Source organism: Lepisosteus oculatus, chromosome 12 (assembly GCF_040954835.1).
Source record: "Lepisosteus oculatus isolate fLepOcu1 chromosome 12, fLepOcu1.hap2, whole genome shotgun sequence".
NCBI lineage: Eukaryota > Metazoa > Chordata > Actinopteri > Semionotiformes > Lepisosteidae > Lepisosteus > Lepisosteus oculatus.
In genome coordinates this window covers 39,565,013-39,588,556 of record NC_090707.1, presented here as the reverse complement: position 1 = coordinate 39,588,556, position 23,544 = coordinate 39,565,013, and the positions used below count along the sequence as shown (strand labels likewise).

Below are 23,544 nucleotides of genomic sequence, written 5' to 3'. Positions count from 1 at the left end.
CCAAGGGAATGCGGTTGTTACGGCGGGAGTTCCTGATCGGGTTGATGGTCCGGGGGGTGTTTTTGGCTCGGGCAAGGGCCCTGTCAATCACACTGCTGGGGTATCCTCTGTTGATAAAAAATGAGTACATTTCGAGGGCTTGGTTCTCGAAGTCGATGTCGTCGCTGCATAGTCTTCGTAACCTAAGGAACTGTGAAAAAGGAAGAGAGTTTTTAGTGTGGTTGGGGTGAAATGAGCTGTACAGGAGGTAGCTGTGTGAATCCGTGGGTTTGTAATAAACTGAAGTGGAAAGTCGGGGGTAGTTGATAGACAAGTGGATGTCTAGAAACGGAAGAGTGGTGGAAGATATGTGAACTGTATATTTGAGGGACGGGTGGAAGTTGGTGAAATGGTGCAGGAAGAACTCGAGCTGATCGTTGGAGCATGTGGCGGCACCGACGCAATCATCAATATATCGTTTGTAGAGGTCAGGGACATAGCCAGTGTAGGAGGCGAAGAAGCGTTCTTCTACCCAGCCGACAAAAATGTTGGCATAGCTGGGTCCCATTCTGGTGCCCATGGCAACTCCACTGACCTGTTGGTAAAAAAGATTATTGAAAGAGAATGCGTTCAGTGTGAGGACCAATTCTGCAAGGCGTACCAGGGTGTGGGTGGGTGGATCAAGCACTGTGCGTTTGTCCAGCGTGTGCTTGAGTGCTGTAAGGCCGTCATTATGGGGAATGACGGTGTACAGAGATGTGATGTCCATGGTAAAAATGTGGCATTCGGTACCCTGAAATTGGAAATCATTGAAAAGTTGGAGCGCGTGGTTGGTGTCTTTGATGTATGAGGGAAGATCTTCAACCAGCGGTCTCATGAGGCTGTCGAGAAAGGCTGAGATGTAAGTAGTTGGACAGTTACATGCTGATACGATGGGGCGTCCAGGGGTGTCCGGTTTGTGGATTTTGGGGAGGAGGTAAAATTGAGATACCTGTGGATGTTCCATGATGAGCCGGTTCGCCTCCTGGGGGAGCTCGTTACTGCTGATAAGAAGGGAAATGGTGGATACCACTTCCTTTTGGTAGTCAGTGGTAGGGTCTTTTTTGACGCAGCTACCCACCTGAACTATATATATACAGTATATGTATCATCTCGTACATATACTGACAGACTTCTTTAATCAACGAAATGGACATTACTGTAAAATATTAAATTACTGCACGTAGTTATTTCAACAATATGAATGTAAGAGTATTTACTTCAAATCTGAATATTCTCAAAGAGAGAAATGGGAATATACCTGGTGGTCTGAGCTCATCTCTCGTCTTTCTGCTGAGCTCGTTACGGTTTGGGGAGCCTCTGTCCGAGGGGCGCACAGAGAAGCCCACCACAGCTGGCCCTCCTTCCCGGGACGTGGGGGCTGGTGCCGCGTGGCTGGGTGGCTGAAACACAACACTCAGGACAGACCGACATTTCAGGCTTCGTGTTTATCGTCACGCCGACCGGAGCCCAGTGAAATCCTTGCCTGCGCGATTCCCCACGTAACACACCACAGCATCAGCTGTTGGAGACGAGAACGCGGGACAGCGAGTGGAGAGTGGCAGCAGTGTGCGCCACCTCGCGGTGGGCAGCAGCCCACAGCCTATAGATCAGGAGCAGATTCCCGACAAGAACACCGGCCCGGGGCTTTAAACCTGTTAACCCCGGAGTGACCCCGCCCCGCTGGTACTGAAGACAGAAGCAGAGCACACTCGCTAAACGCACAGAGAATATCAGGGCGGAACATGAACCCCCTGCAACTGAGCTCCGGAGGTGCTGCCTTTGGAGCTGTCCAGTGTGCACTGGGAACATCGTGTACAAGCCGAGTGTAAAGAGAACAGCGAGCAGAGACGGGCAGGCTGGAGGAACTGGGTCCCACGATTTCTCAAAATGAACACACATACACCGATACAGCGGGCACAAGTAACAACTGGAGGAAGAGCAGGAAAAACTGAGAGGAGGAGGCTCTACTGTACACAGAGAGGGGTGGGAGACACAACTGGGTGAACTCCTGCAGCCAGGACAGGAGGCTCTACTGTACACAGAGAGGGGTTGGAGGGGGGAACAAGCTGCCCAGCCATGTTGTTGAAGCCGATACCCTGGCTTCTATCCAGACACAGCTGGATGAGCTCCTCCAGTCAGGACAGGAGGCCCTACTGTACACAGAGAGTGGTGGGAGAGGGGAACATATTCTCTCCAGACACAGTTGGATAAGCTCCTGCAGCCAGGACAGGAGGCTCTACTGTACACAGAGAGGGGTGGGAGGGGGGAACAAGCTGCTCAGCACGTAGGTGCAGCCCATACCCTGGCTTCTCTCCAGACACAGCTGGCTGAGCTCCTGGGATTAATTAGCTAAAGCAAACAAATGACCTTCTTTAGCTCAGCTGGCAAGACCTGGGTTCGAGCCCATGCAGTGAGGCACGAACTAGGGTGGGAGCGGCGAGGGCACAAGCCCTTGAACCCGAATCCGTTACAACAGCGAAAGGACAGACAATGAAATGTGGGCATTTCGAAGTCGTAATTCTGAGATACAAAGTCACAATTGCGAGGTACCATAGCGCGTTGTTTTTACTCCCTGGCGGAAACGGGCTTCCATATTATCAGAAGCGCTGCGGCCGTAGCCTGATAAAGCGCACTTGAGCACACTTACAAGAAATTGTATATTGTCAATAAAGTGATCTAATACCTTATCCGTGTCGCCCTTGTACACAGTGCCACTTAACAACATCCTGGTTATTCTTCACGTTGACGAGTGTTCTTTGCACAAAAAGAGCAACAGCTGTCTTGTTGTTCGTAAAGTTGCAAATTCAAGCCTTTTTGCACACGTGGCTTGACTGGCGGGTCGAATCTTTACAAGGCCCTTGGTGCGCGTGTTTATTGAAGAAGGAGACGGTGAGAAATTGATCACTTCTGATTTTTAAAACAGGACACCGCTGTGAAGTTTTAAGACGTGCTTGTTAGAATATACGATTGTTTGCTAAAGTTCGCTTTTTCAGGCTACACCCTACACCTTATCAGCTCGTCTGATAAGGGTTGGATATTAGAGAGAAATTTAATCTTCCTGTTCACACAGACGCACATAAAATGCTGGTATTACATGCAAACTCCAGCGCCGCCCCCCACCTGGGCAAACAGAGGAACACGATTGCAGAACTGTTAGTCTTGCACCAGTAACACGCATGAGCTCGGCAGACGGCGCAGTATCTCGGGTCCGAAAACAACACAAACGCAGCACTAAATTCACAGAGCTAATTACTTGTACTGGTCCTCGTCGGCTTAAGCCAGCAGCCACGTCACCCTGCAGCTCACCACTGGCAGCCCACTGGAGCTCAGCAGGTGTGAGCCTGGCCAGTACCTGGATGGGAGACCTCCTGGGAAAAACTAAGGTTGCTGCTGGAAGAGGTGTCAGTGGGGCCAGCAGGGGGCGCTCACCCTGGGGTCCGTGTGGGTCCTAATGGCCCAGTATAGTGACGGGGACACTATACTGTAAACAGGCGCTGTCCTTCGGATGAGACGTAGAACCAAGGTCCTGACTCTCTGTTGTCATTAAAAATCCCAGGGTGTTTCTCAAAAAGAGTAGGGGTGTAACCCCGATGTCCTGGCCAAATTTCCCATTGGCCCTTACCAATCATGGCCTCCTAATAATCCTCCTCTATGAACTGGCTTCATTACTCTGCTCTCCTCCCCACTGAGAGCTGGTGTGTGGTGAGTGATCTGGTGCACTATGGCTGCCGTGGTGGAGGGGATCCCCATTACCAGTAAAGCGCTTTGAGTGGAGTGTCCAGAAAAGTGCTATATAAGTATAAGCAATTATTATAATAATAATAAGAATTAATAATAAAGTCCCCCCACGTCCCACCTCTCCAGTGTGTTCATTGGCGGAGCGGGTGCAAATGACGTTCTCTGATTGGTCTTCACAGGAATCAATCAAGTCACTTCCGGGAATAGAAACAATGGGTGGGCGCACTTTCCTCACACGCATGCGTACATGAAACAGCGCCACAGCGGTGAAACAGGTGCCATCTTGGCTCTGCACAATAGAGTTCTCCACGTTCTGTAGAGTAGGGGTACGGAGCCAAAATGGTGGACTCAGGGGCTGCAGTTTCAAACTTGGTGGTTTTGTTATGCTTTGCAGTGACTGATATGGCGTTCTGATTTCAGACACGGTGTTTTTGTAAATAAACCAAGAGTTTGCAATACAACACGCACAAGAAGGTTCGGAATGGAGGGCTGGAGCCCGGTGGTGGCTTCGGACGAAGAGCGGTCCAGTTCGGATGGAGAGGACGTGGTCCCGCCGGAGGCTCCGCATCGGGAGTCCGGAGCGGAGGCGGCCGGGTTCGGGTTCGCCGGACTGGGGGACGGGGTGCGGCTCGGCGGGGCCGGTGCGGCCGCAGACCCGGGACTCCGGTACCTGCACGTGCTCTGGGATCCGAACCGGGCCGAGCCCGAGCCCTGCAGCCCCCGCCGGCCCGGGAAGCTGGGAGTCTGCCGCCTGAGGCGCCACGGGAGAGCGCAGCGCGCCGCGCCGCTGGGGAGAGAGACGCACGGTACCGGTTCTGGCTCGTATCGCCTAGCGGGCTGTCCGCAGCGTAGAGCAGCGCGGCCCACACCGCCTGTATAGCGCCTTTCCCCGCGGGGACGCAGGCCGACCGCCGTGCGGGTCAGTCCCTGCTCTCAGGCCCAGGGAGGAGTGACCGAGAGACCAGCCCGAGTAACGGGTCGTGTCCCACCTGGTCACCTTACGGGACAGTGCAGAGCGCCCCCTGCTGGTGGAGTCAGCGCTGTCAAGTCGGGTGCCCAGCAGAGCTTGTGTAGTGTCAGTTGTGTCAGGAGAGTCGCTTGTGTTGGTTGTGTGAGTGTCAGGAGTGTCGTTCTGTTGTGTCAGTACTGTCCGTTGTGTTAGTGTCAGGGCTGTCGGTTGTGAAAGTCGGGATTCAGGAGTGTTGGTTGTGTCAGGAGTGTCGGTTGTGTTAGTGTCAGGGGATTCAGGAGTGTCGGTTGTGTCAGGAGTGTCGGTTGTGTTAGTGTCAGGGGATTCAGGAGTGTTGGTTGTGTCAGGAGTGTCGGTTGTGTTAGTGTCAGGGGATTCAGGAGTGTTGGTTGTGTCAGGAGCGTCGGTTGTGTGTGGGTACTGTTAGTGTGTCCTCTGATTCTCTCTCTCTGTGTTCAGCTGGGAAGAGGCTGAGAGAGGCAGCCAATAGCAATGACATTGACACAGGTAAGCTCACCCCCTGACCCCTGACCTCACCACTGTACCCCACCCAAACCTCACCCTTGACCCCTGACCTCACCACTGTACCCCACCCAAACCTCACCCCCTGACCCCTGACCTCACCACTGTACCCCACCCCAACCTCACCCCCTGACCCCTGACCTCACCACTGTACCCCACCCCAACCTCACCACTGTACACTGTGTTGTGGTTGTGTAGTGCTATGTAGTAGTAGTGCTGTGTTGTGTGTTGTGTACAGTATAGATCTGTGTTGTGTAGTACTGTGTGTGTGGTATGCTGTGTAGTACTGTCTTGTGTGGTGTGTTGTGTAGTACTGTGTGTTTGCTGTGTTGTAATGTTTTCTCCATGTGGGTCTGTGTGCTGTGTGTTGTGTGCTGTTTTGTGTAGTACTGTGTGTGTGCTGTGTATTAATGTTTCTCCGTGCAGGCCTGTGTGCTGTGTTGTGTAGTAATGTGTGTGTGCTGTGTTGTGTAGTAATGTTTTCTCCATGTGGGCCTGTGTGCTGTGTTGTAGTCTTAGTATCCGTCTGCAGTGTAGTGTAGTTCTGTGTGTACAGCAGTGTGCTGTGTTGTGGTTGTGGAGCTCTGTGTTGTGTGGTGTGTTGTGTGTTGTGTACAGTGTAGATCTGTGTTGTGTAGTGCTGTGTGTGTGTAGTAATGTTTTCTCCGTGCGGGCCTGTGTGCCGGCAGTGCGGCGCCTCCTGGAGGATGACGCTGACCCCTGCGCCGCGGACGACAAGGGCCGCACCGCCCTGCACTTCGCCTCCTGCAACGGCAACGAGGGCATCGGTGAGCGAGGGGGAGGCGCAGCGGGGCGTCTGAGGGGGAGGCGCAGCGGGAGGCGCAGCGGGGGGTCTGAGGGGGAGGCGCAGTGGGGGGTCTGGGGGGTCTGAGGGGGAGGCGCAGCGGGAGGCGCAGCGGGGCGTCTGAGGGGGAGGCGCAGTGGGGGGTCTGAGGGGGAGGCGCAGCGGGAGGCGCAGCGGGGCGTCTGAGGGGGAGGCGCAGTGGGGGGTCTGAGGGGGAGGCGCAGCGGGAGGCGCAGCGGGGCGTCTGAGGGGGAGGCGCAGTGGGGGGTCCGAGGGGGAGGCGCAGCGGGAGGCGCAGCGGGGGGTCTGAGGGGGAGGCGCAGCGGGAGGCGCAGCGGGGCGTCTGAGGGGGAGGCGCAGTGGGGGGTCTGAGGGGGAGGCGCAGTGGGGGGTTTGAGGGGGAGGCGCAGCGGGAGGCGCAGCGGGGCGTCTGAGGGGGAGGCGCAGTGGGGGGTCTGAGGGGGAGGCGCAGCGGGAGGCGCAGCGGGGGGTCTGAGGGGGAGGCGCAGCGGGAGGCGCAGCGGGGGGTCTGAGGGGGAGGCGCAGTGGGGGGTCTGAGGGGGAGGCGCAGCGGGAGGCGCAGCGGGGCGTCTGAGGGGGAGGCGCAGTGGGGGGTCTGAGGGGGAGGCGCAGCGGGAGGCGCAGCGGGGCGTCTGAGGGGGAGGCGCAGTGGGGGGTCTGAGGGGGAGGCGCAGCGGGAGGCGCAGCGGGGGGTCTGAGGGGGAGGCGCAGCGGGAGGCGCAGCGGGGCGTCTGAGGGGGAGGCGCAGTGGGGGGTCTGAGGGGGAGGCGCAGTGGGAGGCGCAGCGGGGGGTCTGAGGGGGAGGCGCAGCGGGAGGCGCAGCGGGGGGTCTGAGGGGGAGGCGCAGTGGGGGGTCTGAGGGGGAGGCGCAGCGGGAGGCGCAGTGGGGGGTCTGAGGGGGAGGCGCAGCGGGAGGCGCAGCGGGGGGTCTGAGGGGGAGGCGCAGTGGGGGGTCTGAGGGGGAGGCGCAGCGGGGGGTCTGAGGGGGAGGCGCAGCGGGAGGCGCAGCAGGGGGTCTGAGGGGGAGGCGCAGCGGGGGGTCTGAGGGGGAGGCGCAGCGGGGGGTCCAAGGGGGAGGCGCAGCGGGGGGTCTGAGGGGGAGGCGCAGCGGGAGGCGCAGCAGGGGGTCTGAGGGGGAGGCGCAGCGGGGGGTCTGAGGGGGAGGCGCAGCGGGAGGCGCAGCGGGGGGTCCGAGGGGGAGGCGCAGCGGGGGGTCCGAGGGGGAGGCGCAGCGGGGGGTCTGAGGGGGGTCTGAGGGGGAGGCGCAGCAGGGGGTCTGAGGGGGAGGCGCAGCGGGGGGTCTGAGGGGGGTCCGAGGGGGAGGCGCAGCGGGGGGTCTGAGGGGGAGGCGCAGCGGGGGGTCTGAGGGGGAGGCGCAGCGGGAGGCGCAGCGGGGGGTCCGAGGGGGAGGCGCAGCGGGGGGTCTGAGGGGGAGGCGCAGCGGGAGGCGCAGCGGGGGGTCTGAGGGGGAGGCCCAGCGGGAGGCGCAGCGGGGGGTCTGAGGGGGAGGCGCAGCGGGAGGCGCAGCGGGGGGTCCGAGGGGGAGGCGCAGCGGGGGGTCTGAGGGGGGTCTGAGGGGGAGGCGCAGCGGGAGGCGCAGCGGGGGGTCTGAGGGGGAGGCGCAGCGGGAGGCGCAGCGGGGGGTCCGAGGGGGAGGCCCAGCGGGGGGTCTGAGGGGGGTCCGAGGGGGAGGCGCAGCGGGGGGTCTGAGGGGGGTCCGAGGGGGAGGCGCAGCGGGGGGTCTGAGGGGGGTCTGAGGGGGAGGCGCAGCGGGAGGCGCAGCGGGGGGTCTGAGGGGGAGGCGCAGCGGGGGGTCCGAGGGGGAGGCGCAGCGGGAGGCGCATTGGGGGGTCCGAGGGGGAGGCCCAGCGGGAGGCGCAGCGGGGGGTCTGAGGGGGGTCCGAGGGGGAGGCGCAGCGGGGGGTCTGAGGGGGGTCCGAGGGGGAGGCGCAGCGGGGGGTCTGAGGGGGGTCTGAGGGGGAGGCGCAGCGGGAGGCGCAGCGGGGGGTCTGAGGGGGAGGCGCAGCGGGGGGTCCGAGGGGGAGGCGCAGCGGGAGGCGCATTGGGGGGTCCGAGGGGGAGGCCCAGCGGGAGGCGCAGCGGGGCGTCTGAGGGGGAGGCGCAGCGGGGGGTCCGAGGGGGAGGCGCAGCGGGAGGCGCATTGGGGGGTCCGAGGGGGAGGCCCAGCGGGAGGCGCAGCGGGGGGTCCGAGGGGGAGGCGCAGTGGGAGGTGCAGCGGGGGGTCTGAGGGGGAGGCCCAGCGGGGGGTCTGAGCGGGAGCCGGCCGTTCGCTAACGTCTGCTGCCTCTCTGTCTCCCCCGACAGTGCAGCTGCTCCTGAGCTCCGGAGCTGACCCCAACCAGAGAGACGGGCTGGGGAACACACCACTGCACCTGGGTGAGGGGGGAGATGGACTGGACCACCGGCGAGGGGGGGGGGGGGGGTTGACAGCTGAGAGAGGCTAACTGGTCTGTCTGTCTGCAGCTGCCTGTACGAACCACGTGCCTGTGATCACCACACTGCTGAGAGGAGGTGAGAGGCTGGGGACTGGGGGAGACTGACTGGTGGAGAGACTGGGAGGGACTGGGGGAGTCTGGAGAGGGGACTGGGGGACAGACTGGGAGACACTGGGTCCGAGTCCCTGGGCTGCTGGGTGCTGACCAGTGGGGCTGGGTGTGTTCAGGCGCGCGTGTGGATGCACTGGACCGCGCTGGGAGAACTCCACTGCACCTGGCCAAGTCCAAACTGAACATCCTGCAGGAGGGGGAGTCGCACACCCTGGAGACGCTGCGCGGGGAGGTCACTCAGGTAACTGACACACCTGGACACCGACACACCTGAACACCAGTACACCTGGACACTGACGCACTCCTGGACACCAACATACACGTGGACACCAATACACCTGGACACTGACTCATACCTGGACACTGACACACCTGTACAGTCACACACCTGGACACTGACACACGTGCACATGGTCAGTTGGCTGAGGGACCCAGGTGAGTGACTGACTCTCGCTGTGTGGGTGGCAGATTATCCAGATGTTGCGAGAGTACCTGAACCGCGTGGGACAGCATGAGCAGAGACAGAGGCTGGAGCACATCTGTACACAGCTGCAGAACACCAGCACCAAGGCACAGGTGAGAGCAGGCAGGCCTGGACACCCTGACACAGCCTGGCCAGAGACACTGGACACAGACTGACCTGGCTGTCCAGAGAGGACAGGCTCAGTGACCACAGCCTGGCCAGAGACACTGGACACAGACTGACCTGGCTGTCCAGAGAGGACAGGCTCAGTGACCACAGCCTGGCCAGAGACACTGGACACAGGCAGACCCGGCTGTCCAGAGAGGACAGGCTCAGTGACCACAGCCTGGCCAGAGACACTGGACACAGGCAGACCTGGCTGTCCAGAGAGGACAGGCTCAGTGACCACAGCCTGGCCAGAGACATTGGACACAGACTGACCTGGCTGTCCAGAGGACAGGTTCGGTGACCACAGCCTGGCCAGAGACACTGGACACAGGCAGACCCGGCTGTCCAGAGAGGACAGGCTCAGTGACCACAGCCTGGCCAGAGACACTGGACACAGGCAGACCTGGCTGTCCAGAGAGGACAGGCTCAGTGACCACAGCCTGGCCAGAGACACTGGACACAGACTGACCTGGCTGTCCAGAGAGGACAGGCTCAGTGACCACAGCCTGGCCAGAGACACTGGACACAGACTGACCTGGCTGTCCAGAGAGGACAGGTTCAGTGACACAGCCTGGCCAGAGACACTGGACACAGGCAGACCTGGCTGTCCAGAGAGGACAGGCTCAGTGACCACAGCCTGGCCAGAGACACTGGACACAGACTGACCCGGCTGTCCAGAGAGGACAGGCTCAGTGACCACAGCCTGGCCAGAGACACTGGACACAGACTGACCTGGCTGTCCAGAGGACAGGTTCGGTGACCACAGCCTGGCCAGAGACACTGGACACAGGCAGACCCGGCTGTCCAGAGAGGACAGGCTCAGTGACCACAGCCTGGCCAGAGACACTGGACACAGGCAGACCTGGCTGTCCAGAGAGGACAGGCTCAGTGACCACAGCCTGGCCAGAGACACTGGACACAGACTGACCTGGCTGTCCAGAGAGGACAGGCTCGGTGACCACAGCCTGGCCAGAGACACTGGACACAGACTGACCTGGCTGTCCAGAGAGGACAGGTTCAGTGACACAGCCTGGCCAGAGACACTGGACACAGGCAGACCTGGCTGTCCAGAGAGGACAGGCTCAGTGACCACAGCCTGGCCAGAGACACTGGACACAGACTGACCTGGCTGTCCAGAGAGGACAGGCTCAGTGACCACAGCCTGGCCAGAGACACTGGACACAGACTGACCTGGCTGTCCAGAGAGGACAGGTTCAGTGACACAGCCTGGCCAGAGACACTGGACACAGGCAGACCTGGCTGTCCAGAGAGGACAGGCTCAGTGACCACAGCCTGGCCAGAGACACTGGACACAGACTGACCCGGCTGTCCAGAGAGGACAGGCTCAGTGACCACAGCCTGGCCAGAGACACTGGACACAGGCAGACCCGGCTGTCCAGAGAGGACAGGCTCAGTGACCACAGCCTGGCCAGAGACACTGGACACAGGCAGACCTGGCTGTCCAGAGAGGACAGGCTCAGTGACCACAGCCTGGCCAGAGACACTGGACACAGACTGACCTGGCTGTCCAGAGGACAGGTTCGGTGACCACAGCCTGGCCAGAGACACTGGACACAGGCAGACCCGGCTGTCCAGAGAGGACAGGCTCAGTGACCACAGCCTGGCCAGAGACACTGGACACAGGCAGACCTGGCTGTCCAGAGAGGACAGGCTCAGTGACCACAGCCTGGCCAGAGACACTGGACACAGACTGACCTGGCTGTCCAGAGAGGACAGGCTCAGTGACCACAGCCTGGCCAGAGACACTGGACACAGACTGACCTGGCTGTCCAGAGAGGACAGGTTCAGTGACACAGCCTGGCCAGAGACACTGGACACAGGCAGACCTGGCTGTCCAGAGAGGACAGGCTCAGTGACCACAGCCTGGCCAGAGACACTGGACACAGACTGACCCGGCTGTCCAGAGAGGACAGGCTCAGTGACCACAGCCTGGCCAGAGACACTGGACACAGACTGACCTGGCTGTCCAGAGGACAGGTTCGGTGACCACAGCCTGGCCAGAGACACTGGACACAGGCAGACCCGGCTGTCCAGAGAGGACAGGCTCAGTGACCACAGCCTGGCCAGAGACACTGGACACAGGCAGACCTGGCTGTCCAGAGAGGACAGGCTCAGTGACCACAGCCTGGCCAGAGACACTGGACACAGACTGACCCGGCTGTCCAGAGAGGACAGGCTCAGTGACCACAGCCTGGCCAGAGACACTGGACACAGACTGACCTGGCTGTCCAGAGAGGACAGGCTCAGTGACCACAGCCTGGCCAGAGACACTGGACACAGACAGACCTGGCTGTCCAGAGAGGACAGGCTCAGTGACACAGCCTGGCCAGAGACACTGGACACAGACTGACCTGGCTGTCCAGAGAGGACAGGCTCAGTGACCACAGCCTGGCCAGAGACACTGGACACAGGCAGACCCGGCTGTCCAGAGAGGACAGGCTCAGTGACCACAGCCTGGCCAGAGACACTGGACACAGGCAGCCTGTGTGTGGTGGGGGGGGTGAGGGGGTGTCTGATCTGTGTGTGGTGGGGGGGGGTGAGGGTCAGTTCTTACAGTGGAGATAGGAGGGGTGCTGGGGTCGTGATGCCCCTGTCTTTCTGTGTGCTGCAGGTGGACGAGGTGACGGACCTGCTGGCCAGCTTCACGTCGCTCAGCCTACAGATGCAGAGCCTGAGCGAGAGGTAGATCATCTTGCACACAGCGCCCCCTGCTGCTCCGTGCTGAGAGAGACTGGACTGTCTCCCAGGGAGACCTCAGGCCCTCTGGAGGCCACACCAGCACTCGCACACTCACACCAGCACATGCTCACTGGCACACTCACACCAGCACGTGCACGCTCGCACCAGCACGTGCACGCTCGCACACTCACACCAGCACACTCGCACCAGCATGTGCACGCTCGCACACTCACACCAGCACACTCTCACCAGCACGTGCTCACTGGCACACTCACACCAGCATGTGTACGCTCGCACACTCACACCAGCACACTCACACCAGCATGTGCACGCTCGCACCAGCACGTGCACGCTCGCACACTCACACCAGCACATGCTCACTGGCACACTCACACCAGCACGTGCGCACTGGCACACTCACACCAGCACGTGCACGCTCGCACACTCACACCAGCACACTCTCACCAGCACGTGCAGGCTCGCACACCTGTACACTGTACCTACACACTCGCACACTCACACCTGCACACTCTCTGCGAGGTACTCCTGCAGCACTCTGATGAATACACACTGATCAGAGTGTCCCCTGGGGATCAGGGCGCCCCCTACAAGCAGAGGAGCAGCGCTGCTCTCCAGGAACATGACTGGGGATCTGTGCAGGACACAGTTAAGTGCTGTAGTGCCCCCCGTGATCAGTGGCTCCACTCCTACTGCGTCTGTGTGCCTCTGGGGTCTGCAGACCTGTCTGTGAAGGCTGTGTTGTAGTTGTAATGTACCCAGGCTCTCCGCTGGGCCAGAGTGACAATAAAGAATCACAGCTGGTGTCAGTCTGGCTCTCTGCTTGTGCTTGTGTGGGGGTTGGGCAGTTACACACTACATGGCCTCTATCAAGCCTGTAGAGCCATCTGTGTGAAGCCTGCATGTTCTCTCATGTCCCAGAAACATGGTGACTGTGTGAACTCCTCTGTGGAGTCTGTCTCCTCTCTCTCCTGTCCTGTGTGAGGTCTGTGTCTCCTATCTCTCCTGTCCTGTCTGGGGTCTGTTTCTCTCCTGTCCTGTGTGAGTTCTGTGTGTGGTCTGTGTCTCTCCTGTCCTGTCTGGGATCTGTCTCTTCTCTCTCCTGACCTGTGTGAGGTCTATGTCTCCTCTCTCTTGTCCTGTCTGGGGTCTGTGTCTCCTCTCTCCCGTCTCCAGTCTGATGTCTGTGTCAGTGTCTAGGTTCTGATGAACCTGCAGTTCAGGGGCTCGATCACATGACTAAGAGCTCAGCTCGGCAGGTTTGGGGTCCCGGGGTACCCCTGCACCGAAAGGTGACAGACACCCCGCTCCCTGCTGCCCCCTGCTGTTACTGGCGCTGAGGCCGGTTCCGACGGGTCCCGGTTCTGCCGCACGGACGGAGCCCACTCTAGTGACGTGCACAAATTAGCCCTCGCCGGCTGTGCGCGTCCGAACCGGGTCAGCCTGTGAGAGCGGCCGGGCCCGGGCTCGTCTCCGAGCGGAGCGGCAGCAGGGCTCCGCCCGCCCGTCCGTCTCCTCTCCTCCCCGCCCTCTTCTCTGTTGTTGTTTTGGAAAGAAAAAGATGGCGGCGACCGAGTCAGCGGAGTAGCCATTTCACGGATCTTTGCGAAGGTACCGGGCGACGCTGTGTATTCCTCCCCTCTCCCGACCCCTCCTCGCAAGGTGACTCTCCTGCGAGGACCCCCAGCCGGCGCTGGCTGGAGTTCACTCGGGCGGTCGGAGCCAGCGGGCCTGCTGCGGGCCCGCAGCCTCGGGCTCGAGTAGGAAGTCCTCCCGGGAGGGTGCGCTCGCACCCGGTCACGGCCGGTGCTGCAACCGGGGTGGGGTCCGGGGGGAGTGCTGGGTGATTGATGCGGCGAAGGGGAGAGGGGGTGTGTTTCTTGTGTGTGTGTGGGTGTTTTTGAAGAGCTCAGGCGGGAAAGAGGAACGGTGAGAGTGGGAGACGATTTTATCGCGAAGAGCAGTCCAGCGGCCGCGGATCGTGATCCCGGTCCGGCGCACCGGGTCGGAAGCGGCTGGTTCTGTATCGGGACCTGGACCGGACCGTGGTGCGTTTCACAGGGAATGGCTGGCATGGCTAATCCGGTTGGATCGCGATGCCGTGTGCCGGTCCGGGTGAGCTGGTGAGAGGCTGCAATATCGTGCTTGTTCCCTTGTCTCACGCACCAACCTTTACATGCGAAATACGTGTGAATAAGCTGTCAATCCATTAAAAAAGCTTTAATAGCGATGATTAGGGCAGCAGCCTGCGTTGCCGGCGATATTCGTGCTCTGCGGAGCTTCTCCCTCTGCTCAGCCCGCCCCGGACTCTTCTCAATCCCGGAATCCTTCCCGACCCTTTCCCGAACAATCCCAGAGAGTCGGGGCTTCACCCAGACGCCCTCCCCAACCCCTCTCCTTGTAGAGACCCGTCTCCCTCTGGCAGGGTTGACTTCGTCAGCGGCCTTGGCCGGAACCGGGCCGAGCCCTCTGACCAGACCGGTGAGCCGGTGAGCCCGGCTTCTCCCCTCACTGCTCTCTGGAGAGCAGGCATCAGCTGCCCAGCTCCAGGAACAAAAACACAGGTTATTGATCAGGCATGTGGGCCTGCCAGCTGTCTCCTGACAGCACTGCTGGGCAGCTTGTTCCACACCCCCACCACCCTTTGTGTGAAGAAGTGCCTCTTGTTATAAGTCCTTGCCCTCCCCGCTGTAGTCATCTTACTGACATGAGGATAGTAGATCTGTAGCTGTATCCTTCTGTCTCACTGACTCCAGCGTGTCCGTGTGTCTGTCAGTGCTGACAGCAGAGAGAGAGACAGGCTGCTGGATCCTGCTGTCTCACTGACTCCAGTGTGTTTCCAGCCCACAGACGGTGCCGGACAGAGGGAGGGTCTTGTGACCTTGTGGACACTGAGTGACGGTCAGACAGACAGGTGCTCGGAGTCATGTCATACGAGGAGATCAAGAAGAAGGGAGTGCTGGGTAACTGTCTCTCTGAATTCATTTCTGTGACGTGTACCAGTAGGAGTGTGTGTATTAACCCCTCTCTCTCTCCGTGCAGTGTCAGTGTACAGTAGTGTGCAGGAAGAGTGTGTGTATTAACCCCTCTCTCTCTCCGTGCAGTGTCAGTGTACAGTAGTGTGCAGGAGGAGTGTGTGTATTAACCCCTCTCTCTCAGTGCAGTGTCAGTGTACAGTAGTGTGCAGGAGGAGTGTGTGTATTAACCCCTCTCTCTCAGTGTCAGTGTACAGTAGTGTGCAGGAGGAGTGTGTGTATTAACCCCTCTCTCTCTCAGTGCAGTGTCAGTGTACAGTAGTGTGCAGGAGGAGTGTGTGTATTAACCCCTCTCTCTCAGTGCAGTGTCAGTGTACAGTAGTGTGCAGGAGGAGTGTGTGTATTAACCCCTCTCTCTCAGTGCAGTGTCAGTGTACAGTAGTGTGCAGGAGGAGTGTGTGTATTAACCCCTCTCTCTCTCAGTGCAGTGTCAGTGTACAGTAGTGTACAGGAGTAGTTCAGGTGGGTAGCTGCGTCAGCATGCGTAGGCTGCAAAGGAACAAGTAATAGGTTTATTCCATGCTGAAAAAAAGAAGAAAGAGAACACAACGTTTCGGCCGTGGAGCCTTCTTCAGGTGTTTTTCAGCATGGAATAAACCTATTACTTGTTCCTTTGTAGTGTACAGGAGTGTGTGTATTAACCTCTCTCTCCGGGTCAGAGGTGTCAGTGCTGGAGGGGGGTGTGGAGGAGATGGGGCTGGTTGCTGGCCGCAGTCAGAGGGAGAAGAAACGCTCCTACAAGGACCTGCTGCGGGAGGAGGAGGAGATCGCTGCTCAAGTCCGCAAGTCCTCCAAGAAACGGCCCAAGGTACCGCACTGCCTTTGCCCTTAGTGAACATGGCTGCATTTTAGCTGCACACTGCCCTCGTTAGAAATGACTGCCACTGCTCCTGTGTAGCTGTGTGTGTGACCTAATAACCCCTGTATGTCTGCCCTCCTCTCCTCTCGTTCAGTGGATGCGGGATTTCCTGTAATTCCCTCTTCCCTCTCTCCCTGTCAGGACTCGGAGCTGTACCTGCTGGGGGGAGACCCGCACAGGAAGAAGAAGAAGCACTCAAGTGAGGAGTACTACTACAGAGGTAAGAGGATGACAATCTGATCCGCTCCGGGTCTTACCGTGTACTCAGTCAGACTCCTGTCCCACAGCAGTGCGATCCGCTCCGGGTCTTACCGTGTACGATCCGCTCCGGGTCTTACCGTGTACTCAATCAGACTCCTGTTCCACAGCAGCGCCATCCGCTCCGGGTCTTACCGTGGACTCAATCAGACTCCTGTTCCACAGCAGCGCGATCCGCTCCGGGTCTTACCGTGTACTCAATCAGACTCCTGTTCCACAGCAGCGCGATCCGCTCCGGGTCTTACCGTGTACTCAATCAGACTCCTGTTCCACAGCAGCGCCATCCGCTCCGGGTCTTACCGTGTACTCAATCAGACTCCTGTCCCACAGCAGCGCGATCCGCTCCGGGTCTTACCGTGTACTCAGTCAGACTCCTGTTCCACAGCAGCGCGATCCGCTCCGGGTCTTACCGTGTACTCAATCAGACTCCTGTTCCACAGCAGCGCGATCCGCTCCGGGTCTTACCGTGTACTCAATCAGACTCCTGTTCCACAGCAGCGCCATCCGCTCCGGGTCTTACCGTGTACTCAATCAGACTCCTGTTCCACAGCAGCGCGATCCGCTCCGGGTCTTACCGTGTACTCAGTCAGACTCCTGTCCCACAGCAGCGCGATCCGCTCCGGGTCTTACCGTGTACTCAATCAGACTCCTGTTCCACAGCAGGGCGATCCGCTCCGGGTCTTACCGTGTACTCAGTCAGACTCCTGTCCCACAGCAGCGCGATCCGCTCCGGGTCTTACCGTGTACTCAATCAGACTCCTGTCCCACAGCAGCGCGATCCGCTCCGGGTCTTACCGTGTACTCAATCAGACTCCTGTTCCACAGCAGCGCGATCCGCTCCGGGTCTTACCGTGTACTCAATCAGACTCCTGTTCCACAGCAGTGCGATCCGCTCCGGGTCTTACCGTGCTGTTAGTGTCAGTCGTCCCACACTGCTCCAGCCCTGTGTGTGGGGTGTCGGGCTCAGTGTGTGCGGTATCGGGCTCGGTTCTGGCTCGCGGCCCGGCCCGGCCTCAGTACTGACCTCTCTGTCCTCTGCAGACCCCCCCTCGCCGGGCGGCCTCCCGCCCAAGAAGAAGCGGAAGCTGGAGCGCGTCCCCCCACTGCCCCCCCACCCCACGGACACGGCGATGGGGCTCCTGCAGGCCATCACCTCCCCGCTGGCCACCGGCGCCCAGCCCTCGAACCCGGGGCCCGCGCCCCACCACCACTCCAACAAGGACCGGCGGCGGTCGGGGGGCGAGGGGGGGCGGCCGCACCCCGGCTCCCACCCACACCGCCCCCCCCCCTCCTCCTCCTCCAAGAAGCACAAGTCGGCCCTGCTGGGCCCCGGCGCCCCCGAGCCCCCCCTCACCCTGCGCGAGGCCGACGGGCTCAAGATGAAGCTCATCCTGTCCCCCAAGGAAAAGGGGGAGTCGGGCGGGGGGGGCGAGGGGTTCAGCTACCCCTCGCCGCTGTCCTCCTCTTCCTCGCCCCTGCCCTCGGGGGTGCCGCTGAAGAAGGCCAGTCGCAAGCCGGGGGGCGCGGTCTTGCTCTCCAAGGCGCCCCGGAAGAAGCTGCACCCCAAGGACCCGCTGCCCATCGTGGTCAAGGAGGTGGAGGTGGAAGGTGGGGAGTCCCACGTGTCCCCCTTTCTCTCTCACACTGCTCCCCTTTCTCAGCTGTCTCACTCAGTGTACAGTAGTGTGTATTAACCCCTCTCTCTCTCAGTGCAGTGTCAGTGTACAGTAGTGTGCAGGAGGAGTGTGTGTATTAACCCCTCTCTCTCTCAGTGCAGTGTCAGTGTACAGTAGTGTGCAGGAGGAGTGTGTGTATTAACCCCTCTCTCTCTCAGTGCAGTGTCAGTGTACAGTAGTGTGCAGGAGGAGTGTGTGTATTAACCCCTCTCTCTCTCAGTGCAGTGTCAGTGTACAGTAGTGTGCAGGAGGAGTGTGTGTATTAACCCCTCTCTCTCTCAGTGCAGTGTCAGTGTACAGTAGTGTGCAGGAGGAGTGTGTGTATTAACCCCTCTCTCTCTCAGTGCAGTGTCAGTGTACAGTAGTGTGCAGGAGGAGTGTGTGTATTAACCCCTCTCTCTCTCAGTGCAGTGTCAGTGTACAGTAGTGTGCAGGAGGAGTGTGTGTATTAACCCCTCTCTCTCTCAGTGCAGTGTCAGTGTACAGTAGTGTGCAGGAGGAGTGTGTGTATTAACCCCTCTCTCTCTCAGTGCAGTGTCAGTGTACAGTAGTGTGCAGGAGGAGTGTGTGTATTAACCCCTCCCTCTCTCTCAGTGCAGTGTCAGTGTACAGTAGTGTGCAGGAGGAGTGTGTGTATTAACCCCTCTCTCTCTCAGTGCAGTGTCAGTGTACAGTGGTGTGCAGGAGGAGTGTGTGTATTAACCCCTCTCTCTCTCAGTGCAGTGTCAGTGTACAGTAGTGTGCAGGAGGAGTGTGTGTATTAACCCCTCTCTCTCTCAGTGCAGTGTCAGTGTACAGTAGTGTGCAGGAGGAGTGTGTGTATTAACCCCTCTCTCTCTCAGGGCGTCTGGCCCCAGGGCTGTGTGGGGGGCCCCTGCGGGGGGCGGACTCCTCCTCCTCGGGGGCGGAGCTGGAGGCGGGGGAGCTGGTGATTGACGACTCGTACCGCGAGGTGCAGAAGAAGAAGAAGAAGTCGAAGAAGAGCAAGAAGAAGAAGGAGAGGGAGCGAGAGCGTCACCGTGGCGACAAGAAGCACAGCAAGTCCAGCAAGAGGAGCGCAGAGGGGGGGCCGAGCGCCGGGGCTGCAGGTCCGACTGGGGAGACTGGGGGAGACTGGGGCTCACTGGGAGAGACTGGGGGAGACTTGGGCTCTGTGGAGGAGACTGGGGCTTACTGGGAGAGACTGGGGGAGACTTGGGCTCACTGGGAGAGACGGGGGGAGACTGGGGCTCACTGGGAGAGACTGATGGAGACTGGGGCTCACTGGGAGAGACTGGGGGAGACTGGGGCTCACTGGGAGAGACGGGGGGAGACTGGGGCTCACTGAGAGAGACTGATGGAGACTGGGGCTCACTAGGAGAAACTGATGGAGACTGGGGCTCACTGGGAGAGACGGGGGGAGACTGGGGCTCACTAGGAGAGACTGATGGAGACTGGGGCTCACTGGGAGAGACGGGGGGAGACTGGGGCTCACTAGGAGAGACTGGGCCAGGTCACTGGAGGATTATATCCGAGTGTGAGACCTGCTGTGGGTGACTAAAACGCTGGCAGGGTCAACCTGAGACACAGTGGAACGCTGAGCAACAGCTGGGCTGCTGTCTCCCACAGGGTCCACCACTGTCCTGCTGACCCCCGCTGACCTGGCACGGGGCCATGCCCACACGCACAGCTCGGCCAACCACAGCTCAGGGCCGGCCCCCGCGGGCGGGGCCTACGGGGGTGTGGCCTCGGGGGGCGGGGCCTTCGCGATGAGCCCGCCTGCCGTGGTGCATCACCACTCCGGCAGCGAATCGCAGAGCGAGAAGAAGAAGAGGAAGGAGGAGCGAGACCGGGAGAAGGCGGAGAAGGAGAAGGTGGGCTCTGATTGTTGTTGTTATTGTGTAAACATCCTGGGAAAACTCCTCCCTGCAGTCCGGCCCGGGACACTGCAGCAGCCCGAGGCTGGCCCAGCGGTCGGGTGTCCGACCCCCAGCTGCTTACAGTCAGAACCATCTCGGCCCACAGCTCCGCTCCGGGACTCCACAGGGTCTCAGTGGACAGGACTGGAGAACTGGATCTGGGGAGGTCTTGACCTGGTCCAGAACTCCGCTCCAGTACTCCGCAGGGTCTCAGTGGACAGGACTAGATAACTGGGTCTGGGGTGGTCTTGACCCGGTCCAGAACTCCGCTCCGGGACTCCGCAGGGTCTCAGTGGACAGGACTGGAAAACTGGATCTGGGGAGGTCTTGACCTGGTCCAGAACTCCGCTCCAGTACTCCGCAGGATCTCAGTGGACAGGACTGGAGAACTGGGTCTGGGGAGGTCTTGACCCGGTCCAGAACTCCGCTCCGGTACTCTGACGGCGCTGTTCCAGGGGATTCGTGTGGAAAGAGCACAGTGTTCTGACAGGCTGCCGGGCCACAAGTCCCGGGTTCGGGCTGTCACGCACTCCTCTCCTTGTCTGCTCTCCCTCTGCAGCCCAAGAAGAAGAACATGACGGCGTACCAGGTGTTCTGTAAGGAGTATCGGGTCAACATCACCTCAGAGCATCCGGGCCTGGGTCAGTGCGTCTGTGTGTCCTCAGTGAGACTGTGTGCTGTTCTGGTGTTACACATCCGGGCCTGGGTCAGTGCGTCTGTGTGAGGCTGTGTGTGACTGGGGGAGTTTTATTCTGTCTGTGTGAGGCTGTGTGTGACTGGGGGAGTTTTATTCTGTCTGTGTGAGGCTGTGTGACTGGGGGAGTTTTATTCTGTCTGTGTGAGGCTGTGTGACTGGGGGAGTTTTATTCTGTCTGTGTGAGGCTGTGTGTGACTGGGGGAGTTTTATTCTGTCTGTGTGAGGCTGTGTGTGACTGGGGGAGTTTTATTCTGTCTGTGTGAGGCTGTGTGACTGGGGGAGTTTTATTCTGTCTGTGTGAGGCTGTGTGTGACTGGGGGAGTTTTATTCTGTCTGTGTGAGGCTGTGTGACTGGGGAGTTTTATTCTGCCTGCAGTGTTCGGAGAGCTGAGCCGGAAGCTGGCGGAGGTGTGGAAACAGCTGCCGGAGAAAGACAAACTGGTGAGCTCCTTGTCTGTCTGTCCTCACTTCATGTATCTCTCTGCGGCTGCAGCGCTGCTCACCTGTCTCTCTCTGTGTCAGTAGGTGTGGCGACAGAAGGCTCAGTATCTGCAGCACAAGCAGAACAAGGCTGAGGCCACAACAGTGAAGCGGAAGAGCTCCTCCAGTGAGCCGGGCAAGAGCAAAGGTACAGAGACCACACCTGTACCTGCAGGCGTCACCTGTTACCAGTGCAGTGTCAGTGTACAGTGGTGTTCAGGAGGAGTGTGTGTATTAACCCCTCTCTCTCAGTGTACAGTAGTGTGCAGGAGGAGTGTGTGTATTAACCCCTCTCTCTCAGTGCAGTGTCAGTGTACAGTGGTGTTCAGGAGGAGTGTGTGTATTAACCCCTCTCTCTCAGTGCAGTGTCAGTGTACAGTAGTGTGCAGGAGGAGTGTGTGTATTAACCCCTCTCTCTCTCTCAGTGCAGTGTCAGTGTACAGTAGTGTGCAGGAGGAGTGTGTGTATTAACCCCTCTCTCTCTCAGTGCAGTGTCAGTGTACAGTAGTGTGCAGGAGGAGTGTGTGTATTAACCCCTCTCTCAGTGCAGTGTCAGTGTACAGTAGTGTGCAGGAGGAGTGTGTGTATTAACCCCTCTCTCTCAGTGCAGTGTCAGTGTACAGTAGTGTACAGGAGTGTGTGTATTAACCCCCCTCTCTCTCAGTGCAGTGTCAGTGTACAGTAGTGTGCAGGAGGAGTGTGTGTATTAACCCCCCTCTCTCTCAGTGTACAGTAGTGTGCAGGAGGAGTGTGTGTATTAACCCCTCTCTCTCTCTCAGTGCAGTGTCAGTGTACAGTAGTGTGCAGGAGGAGTGTGTGTATTAACCCCTCTGTCTTTCTCAGTGCAGTGTCAGTGTACAGTAGTGTGCAGGAGGAGTGTGTGTATTAACCCCTCTCTCTCTCTCAGTGCAGTGTCAGTGTACAGTAGTGTGCAGGAGGAGTGTGTGTATTAACCCCTCTCTCTCTCAGTGCAGTGTCAGTGTACAGTAGTGTGCAGGAGGAGTGTGTGTATTAACCCCTCTCTCTCTCTCAGTGCAGTGTCAGTGTACAGTAGTGTGCAGGAGGAGTGTGTGTATTAACCCCTCTCTCTCTCTCAGTGCAGTGTGCAGGAGGAGTGTGTGTATTAACCCCCCTCTCTCTCAGTGTACAGTAGTGTGCAGGAGGAGTGTGTGTATTAACCCCTCTCTCTCAGGGTCAGTGCGGAGTGTGTCCTCTCCCTGCCGGAAGTCTCCCTCGGGGTCCGTGGCTGTGCCTCTGTCTCCAGCTCGTGCTCCAGAGGTCGACCCCATCGACGCTGCTGCCCACCTGCAGCTCCTGGGAGAATCGCTCAGCCTGATTGGACACCGGCTGCAGGAGACCGAGGTCAGAGCCCCCTCACAACAGCTCTTCAGTACAGTGCGAGTGTAGCACAGCTCTGTCCTCAGCTCTGTCCACTGCACTGTCCTCAGCTCTTTCCACTGCACTGTCCACTGCACTGTTCTCAGCTCTGTCCACTGCACTGTCCTAAGCTCTGTCCACTGCACTGTCCACTGCACTGTCCTCAGCTCTGTCCACTGCACTGTCCTCAACTGTATCCACAGCACTGCAAACATCTCTGTCCACAGCACTGTCCTCAACACTGTCCACAGCTGTATGTTCAGTGTCTGTGTGTCTCTATAGCTGTGAGTGGTGCTAAGTGAGGTATTATTATATTTTTATGTTTCCAGGGCATGGTGGCTGTGTCCGGCAGCCTGTCTGTCCTCCTGGACTCTATCCTCTGTGCTCTGGGGCCGCTCACCTGTCTCACTGCCCAGGTCCCGGAGCTCAACTCCTGCCCTCGACACGTCCTGGTGAGTTCCCTAACCCAGCTGTCTGTCCTTCTTCCTCTCCTCGGGCTGCGCTCTGCCTGACGGCTGTCTCTCCGTCTCTCTGAGCTCTGAGCTGTCTGATTGTCTCTATCTGAGAGCTGTCTCTGTCTCTCTGAGCTCTGATCTCTCTGAGCTCTGATCTCACTGAGCTCTGATCTCTCTGAGCTCTGATCTCTCTGTGTCTCTGTCTCCCTGAGCTCTGATCTCTTGTGTCTCTGTCTCTCTGAGCTCTGAGCTCTCTCAATTCAATTCATTGCAAGGTGCTTTATTAGCATGACCGATGGGTACAATCAGTGTTGCCAAAGCAAATAAAAATAATAAAATTAACATGAATCAAAACAAAAAATGAAAGAAAAATAAAATCTACAGAAATATTACAGACATTTACAACAAAGACATATCATAAAATATTGACATCTACTGTAGACAGATGGGGCATGATTGGGAGACAGGCTCACTGTTCCTCAGGCTCTCTCTCTGTCCATCTTGCTCTGCTGGGGTGTTGCTCTCTGTGTCGGACAGTGTTTTCACTCTCTCTGTCTCTCTCAGTCCAACACTCTGGACAACATCGCCTATGTCATGCCCGGACTGTGACGGCAGCCGCGGTACCCAGCAGGCCTGAGTGGACTCGATCTGGGTCGCGAAGGAAGGAGTTGGCAAGACGGGCACATGGCGGGAGTACCCAGAATCCACTGGGGCCTCTGGAAGAAGAGCCTCTGTTTTAATTCTGTTCTTAAAAAGTCTCTATTCGTTGTTTTTTAATTAAAACTCTTTTAGTGAAGCTGTGCTGTGTGTTAGTGG

At 59.0% G+C, this 23,544-nt stretch overlaps 2 protein-coding genes across 4 annotated transcripts; both read left to right on the top strand.

Moving 5' to 3' along the window:
* The first annotated feature begins 4,096 nt into the window (after window positions 1-4,096).
* Window positions 4,097-12,802, top strand: ankrd54 (ankyrin repeat domain 54). Its single transcript, XM_069197192.1, has 8 exons — window positions 4,097-4,565; window positions 5,189-5,236; window positions 5,941-6,039; window positions 8,403-8,474; window positions 8,562-8,609; window positions 8,761-8,885; window positions 9,113-9,220; window positions 11,908-12,802. The coding sequence occupies exons 1-8, from the start codon at window positions 4,241-4,243 to the stop codon at window positions 11,980-11,982; spliced, it is 900 nt and encodes a 299-aa protein (XP_069053293.1). The 5' UTR covers window positions 4,097-4,240; the 3' UTR covers window positions 11,983-12,802.
* Window positions 12,803-13,286: 484 nt separating this feature from the next.
* hmgxb4a (HMG box domain containing 4a) lies at window positions 13,287-23,524 on the top strand. 3 transcript variants are annotated; one of them, XM_069197177.1, is made up of 13 exons: window positions 13,287-13,655; window positions 14,837-14,956; window positions 15,688-15,836; window positions 16,029-16,107; window positions 17,187-17,753; window positions 18,664-18,909; window positions 19,430-19,674; window positions 20,279-20,360; window positions 20,793-20,857; window positions 20,942-21,044; window positions 22,089-22,258; window positions 22,603-22,725; window positions 23,293-23,524. In XM_069197177.1, exons 2-13 carry the CDS (start codon window positions 14,920-14,922, stop codon window positions 23,335-23,337), a joined length of 1,911 nt encoding a protein of 636 aa, XP_069053278.1. In that variant the 5' UTR covers window positions 13,287-13,655; window positions 14,837-14,919; the 3' UTR covers window positions 23,338-23,524. The 3 variants fall into 3 exon arrangements, with proteins under 3 accessions (XP_069053278.1, XP_069053277.1, XP_069053279.1); XM_069197176.1 differs by having other exon boundaries at window positions 13,288-13,604; XM_069197178.1 differs by lacking the exon at window positions 13,287-13,655 and adding an exon at window positions 13,900-14,116.
* Window positions 23,525-23,544: the final 20 nt, after the last annotated feature.

Excerpts from the sequence above, each read along its gene's own strand:
- ankrd54 (XM_069197192.1), top strand. The coding sequence starts at position 4,241 with ATGGAGGGCTGGAGCCCGGTGGTGGCTTCGGACGAAGAGCGGTCCAGT. Across the intron at positions 6,040-8,402 it reads CAACGGCAACGAGGGCATCG|TGCAGCTGCTCCTGAGCTCC; the intron begins GTGAGCGAGGGG and ends CTCCCCCGACAG. Across the intron at positions 8,610-8,760 it reads CACCACACTGCTGAGAGGAG|GCGCGCGTGTGGATGCACTG; the intron begins GTGAGAGGCTGG and ends GGGTGTGTTCAG.
- hmgxb4a (XM_069197177.1), top strand. The coding sequence starts at position 14,920 with ATGTCATACGAGGAGATCAAGAAGAAGGGAGTGCTGG. Across the intron at positions 17,754-18,663 it reads CAAGGAGGTGGAGGTGGAAG|GGCGTCTGGCCCCAGGGCTG; the intron begins GTGGGGAGTCCC and ends TCTCTCTCTCAG. Across the intron at positions 20,858-20,941 it reads TGCCGGAGAAAGACAAACTG|GTGTGGCGACAGAAGGCTCA; the intron begins GTGAGCTCCTTG and ends CTGTGTCAGTAG.